At 43.2% G+C, this 6,000-nt stretch overlaps 1 protein-coding gene across 2 annotated transcripts in view; it reads right to left on the minus strand.

Annotated features, from left to right (window-relative positions):
• MOB1B (MOB kinase activator 1B) overlaps nt 1-2,713 on the minus strand; it is a 60,250-nt gene extending 57,537 nt beyond the window's left edge. The window contains exon 1 of one of the 2 annotated variants that reach the window (XM_043572518.1): nt 2,344-2,713. In XM_043572518.1, coding sequence (XP_043428453.1) covers nt 2,344-2,357 — 14 coding nt within the window. In that variant the 5' untranslated portion in view covers nt 2,358-2,713. The remainder of the gene's footprint in view (nt 1-2,343) is intronic. The other variant, XM_043572517.1, reaches the window with a different exon arrangement.
• Nucleotides 2,714-6,000: the final 3,287 nt, after the last annotated feature.

Below are 6,000 nucleotides of genomic sequence, written 5' to 3' on the forward strand. Positions count from 1 at the left end.
CCTCATTAACTAACGTATCTCACATTGCCCTTACTTCCTCAGCTACAACCATTTACAGTAGCCTTCCAAGTAAGCTTCTAAGAACTAGAGAAAAATGTGTGTATACACACAAACACACACACTTTTTTTAAGTAGGCTCCATGCCCAGCATGGAGCCCAACGTGGGGGTTGAACTCTCAACCCTGAGATCAAGACCTGAGTTGAGATCAAGAGTCAGAGGCTTAGCCAACTAAGCCACCCAGATGCCCAGAAAATACTTATATTTAACTCCTAAACAGCAACTCTTAATTTCTCTGATCAACTCCTGGTAGAGAAATAATATTCAGGAAGCTATACCAAATAACATATAGATGAAATAACCAAAACTTTGTCCTTCCATTTCTGAGAATAGTTATTTATATCTATGAGATCTTCAATTTAGCATTAGAACTACTAGTGGACAAAAACCAAAACCAAAAATGTTGGATTAACTTTTTTGGATTGTCAAACACAATCCAATGTTGGGAATATATTAACTGCTACATGAGACCTGACTGAAAAATTGTACCCCAAATAGTACAAACCCTCTAATGTGCCATATATTTACATACATCAGTTATGGCAAGATTTTTCTTATGTAACTAATATGCTTCAGAAGAAATAAACTTATCCACTTCATTTCTGTAACTATTACATACTGAGCCATGTATAAATAGGATACTATTCTATGTGTATTCAGAAAATACCACCAAAACTTTCTCCATCCCTAGTTTCAGCCAAATATGGTTTTTCCCTGCCTCAACCAATTTAGCTCGGAGTTCCAAGAGACACAAGTCCATTAGCAGCAGTTACAGACATCATCTACATTGCTATTTTGAAGAGAACTTTTAATTCTTGAAGAAATCAAACATCAGCAGTGTAAAAATACCCTCAAGATGAGAAGCTTCAAGCTGAGATACCTGGAAATCTCGTTTCCAGCTAACATGGGAAACAAGGACTTTCATAAGTCCCCCAATCCTCCTATCACTACCTACATGACAAACTTAAAATCAACTTCCAGGATGAGCCTAAGGAAGAGATTTCACAAACTCACATGTGTTAGGCAGGATGACACAAACCAGGCCACCTGTGCACATGAGAAATGTTAGCAAGCTGGCCTGCCAGTTAGCCTTCTGTGGTCACTCAGTTTTGCCTGAACACTCGAAAAAGAATTAATATTCTACATAGGGGCCTATGAAAATAAGGGTTAATTAAATTCTCAGGATCCAGGTGCCAATGTGATGACTAAAAATTACAGGTGGGGAAAGAAGAGAATGGGAACAGAACTGCTATTGCTACTGTTGTGAAGAAAAATACTATTCTGTCCACAACAGTAAAGGAGTATATGATGTTAGTTTCAACCTCCAAGTTTTTATTAGCTTTCTAACCACAGATCAAACAAAAGTGAATCACAACGAAGCCTTCAAACGCGGAATTCCAAGGGTGTTCAGACGACCTGGGGCTGTCTGCTGCCTCCATACCCCCATCTGGCCATCCCATCTTTCTGTCCATCCCCCCAAACTCGTCTGCAATAAAGGTAAATGAAATAGCGACCAAGCACTAAATGTGACGTTAAGTTGGCATTTACAAATGATCTGCAAAATAACTCCCCAGCGGACCTAATCAACCCAGAGCACACTACCGGACTGCTTGGTGGCTGTCTAAAAAGATAAAGCCCGTACTTTTCTGGGGAGCATACTGGGAGGAAGGGCACCTCGGTGAACCAAGTAGCTGCTCCACACTCCAAGACCCTGGGCTGTCACCTGGGGATCCTGACCCTAAAGCCGCCTCATTAAGGATGTGTTACATCCACAGGACTTGTTACTCCAACTTTCCACTCCTAAAACCTAAGAGGGAAGTTAAAAGGGTGCTGGGTGACAGGGAAAAGTACAACGCCCGACCTTGTGTGCTTGGAATCCAGAAAAAAGCAATGGGCAAGCGAAACGGAGAAAGACCACCTGGCACGCGACGCATAAAGGTCATGCGGAGGAGTGGGAGGTATCTATGCAGAGCGTGCAAACCAACAAACCCAAGAGTGGAACGAAGGGAAAGATGGGGAGATGGAGAATGCAGACCCAGGCACCGGGGTGTGTCGGGACTCGGGGTCCGGGGAGAAAGAGCCTCTGTGGGGGATGGAGGACTCCAAGCGAGCTTGAAGCGGGTTGGGGAGGCGACGGCCGTCAGGCAGCGCCAGCGCACCAGAAGGCCTACCGGAGACCTGCTCAGTGGGAACGCCCGGCCCGGGCAGCTCGGGGCAAGGCGAGCTGGGGCCCGCGGCCCTGGTCGCCCGAACAAAGCCGACGCGCGCGGGGCCTGGCTACTCACAACAAGAAGCTCATGTCTGCCGCGGCGTGGGCTGGGGGCTTTGCGGTTTCTAGGCCTCCGGGCGGCGGCGGCGGCGGCGGCGGCGGCGGCGGCGGCGGCCAGGGATGAAGAAGGAAGGAGAGAAGAAGAGGAGAGGAGGAGGAAGGGAAGCGCCAGCTGTTCGACGGCCCCAACTTGTTCGGCTTTGCTAGTTCCAATGGCAGGCGGAGGGGGCGGAAGTGGGAAGCGCACGGCTTGAATCACTCACTGGGAGGGGAAGGGAAAGAAGGCGGGGAAAGGGCCACACGCCTGCTCTCCGAAGAACAGCCGCCGTGACTGCTGAGCTGCTTGTCGCGCCTCCCCCTCCTCCGATTCCTCTTCTTCCTCCTCCCCCTACTCCTCGTCTCCAGTCCCTCACCGCCCTCACCCCGCGAACTCTCGCGAGAGTGGCGGGCGCCGACCCTCCCTCTCCCGCTGTGGCCCCGGGTCCCTCAAGTTCTGGACATCTTTGCAGCCCCGGACCACGCCCAGCGAGTGCACTGGGGCCACCAGATTGGTCAAGGACTGTCCACCTAGTTGCGGGTCGTGGCAAAACGCTCCGAACTGCTTAGCTGGGTTTCAGCAGTCAGGAAGTGGGCTTCAGCTGCGGGATGTCAGGGTTCTGCAGTGAGGGATGGAATTGCCACCAGAATTATGCCCTCTGTAAGTGTTCGGCACAGGATGGTAAAAGGTTATGGAGTCTCTTTGCTAGTATATAAAAACAGGAGGAAGTTTAACGTGTTTGGAATGGGTTGGGTGTGGTTCCCCCAGAGGAGAGAAAAGGGTCTAAATGGGTTTTCAAGGTCCCTGTCGTTTTATGGTTGTATTTTAAAACCCTGAACTAGGAGAGGTCAGGATCCATTATTGTCTCAACAGGCAAGCTATGGTGTCATCAGCAGCTGGGAAAACTGCTGTGGTGACATATTCAATGTGGAGCATTCTTAAATGGATTATAAAGCCTGGCTCTGAACCCCTTAACTGTGAAATGCAAGGCTCTCTATAAGGGGGACTGAATCAATTCTAGCCTCTAGAATGTTTTGTGCAACAGAGTGCCGAATGGTTATAATTGGCTTAGGCCCCATAAATGCTTAATCAGCATTGCCACTGATAACCAACCTACCACAACATTATCAATTTAAGTACCCATTTATTTTACACAAGAGATGTCCATCTTCTTAAAACATGCATCAAGTCCACAAGTAAGTTTTCAAAGAACCTGAACATAACTTAAATAATGTGCAGCTATTAACCCACTTTGGGCTAACTGACATGAAGGAAGTACCAATATGAACTATATGCTTTTGAGTTGGTGCATTATTAGTTTGGCATGTTGGTAAATCAAACCATTTAAAAAAATACAGAAGAAAATATTGGAATCTTGACATTATCTTGAGAACAGCAGAGGTCACTGGAATAATTTGGGAAGACTTAAATACTCAAAAGATGCAGGAAAGAAGGGGGGGAAGGATTTATCTCAATATAGTGAAAATACTGGATTTATAACAAAAGCCCAGATCTTGATTTGGTACTAATTTATTATGTAATTCCATAAGGGTCTTCTGAAAGTAAGACTTGAGTTACCAGATTAGGAAATTATGTTTGGGAAGAGTAAATCAGTTAACCTATTAGAACAACAGTTCACACCTTTTAAAATGAGGGTCTTGGATTATTTCATGATCTCTAAGATATTCCAGTTCTAAAAGTCTGTCATGTCAGGGACATCCATCAAATGACTGGCAGACAGTTCCCATCTGCTCTCTGATTTGGCAGGCTGTCTTACATAGTTTTGCTTTTGTTCAAACACAATTCAGATGAATCCTATGACACTGAATCAGGATAACAATTGGCAGAGGAGAGAATCTGCTAAAGTACCTGCTGAGTTCTTCTTTTCATACCACAAGGAGAGTTGCCTGAAATTAACAGCTGATAAAACTTAAATATATTGGTCTTAAAAATGATAGTCATGTTAATAATATGGAATATAATTCCAGAGGTTAGACATTTAAATCAAACCATGGCTGTCACTTAAAATTATTCGGCTTCGAAAGCACTGGGAAATTTAGAACCAAATAGAGATCTATTCAAATGGACATTTCTAATTGCAATTGCACTTTCACCAATCCATATTTCATATCACTCTTCTCTTAAAATTTCAAGAAGTTCCTCTCCTGGTCAAAAACTTATTTTGTTTATAAATCTTTGTTTATGAAAGATTATTAAAGTTTGTATTTACCAGTTTTTCAAAGAATTGAGACTATAGCATGAATAGAATAGAATACAACAGAACATGTGTGGGTATATGCTTTCAAATATCTTTACAGATCCATTCAAATTTATAAGTATATTTACATATATAAATATAAACAAACAAGATAGTTATACATTCTGGTAAGATAGGAAATAAACAGAATAATGTCATAGAGAATAATGGTGAAGGAAGAGGATCTAATTCATTTATTTATTTTTTAATTTTTCTAAACGTTTATTTGTTTTTGGGCGAGAAAGAGAGACAGAGTGTGGGCAGAAGAGAGGGAGACACAGAATCCGAAGCATGCTCCAGCTGTCAGCACAGAGCCCAATGCGGGGCTCAAACCCACAAACCCTAAGATCACGACCGGGGCCGAAGTCGGAAGCTCAACCAACTGAGCCACCCAGGTGCCCCGAAGAGGATTTAATTTAGATTGAATGGTTCATAAAGTCCTCTCAAGGAGGTGACATTTTTGCTAAGACCTGAGATAAAAGAAGGAGCCAGCCTTGCAAAGAACTAGGGGATGAGCATTTTCTGGTAGAGGGAATAACAAGTGAAAATGCTCTAAGATAAGAAAGAGCTTAAAGAGTTCTTAGAGTTGAAAGGTTATGGCCTGGGCAGAGTGAGCAAGAAGAATGGCATAAGAGAAGCCTGGACATGTAGACAGGGCAGGCTGGGGTTGACAAGCGTAGGCAAGGCATTTGGATTTTATTCTGAGAACATTAAACAAAAGAAGTAAAACAAAATAATCTGAATAACATTTCATTTTTTTTTAATTTGGAAAATTTCAAACATATATAGAGGGGAAGAAATATGATGAATCCATCACACAGCTTCAACAATTATCAGCTCACGATCCGTGATTAGCATTTTGGAAAGATCATTCTCCCTTGTTGTGGAGAATGGACCAGAGGAGGCCAACATGTCAGAAGGGAAACCAGAAGACTATTGTAATAGTCCATTTGTTTCTCAGTTGTGATTTGGTTTAGGGTAGTGTCATTAATAATAGGAGAAATTAATAATCTCAAGGTAAAACCAACAGCACTTGGTGATTGTGCAGGTTGGGGAAAGAAAGGAGTCAAAGATTACTCCTATTATTTTGGCTTTAGCAACTGATGGAAATAGCCATTTATTGAAATAGGGAAGGTCTGAGTGATAATTTGGTGGTAAAACCAAAGTTCTATTTTAGATTAGTTAGCTTTGAGATGTCTATTAGACATCAAAGTAGTGATGTCTGGAAGAGTTTTGACTACTGCACAAAGCAGAGGGAGAGATCCAAACTACAGGCATGAATGCAGACCTCAGTAAGTAAATAGTATTTGAAACCATAAGATGGGCTTGCAAATAGGAATTTATATTCCCGATAAGGATAGACATAGCAGAGCATTACC

Source organism: Prionailurus bengalensis, chromosome B1 (genome assembly GCF_016509475.1).
Source record: "Prionailurus bengalensis isolate Pbe53 chromosome B1, Fcat_Pben_1.1_paternal_pri, whole genome shotgun sequence".
NCBI lineage: Eukaryota > Metazoa > Chordata > Mammalia > Carnivora > Felidae > Prionailurus > Prionailurus bengalensis.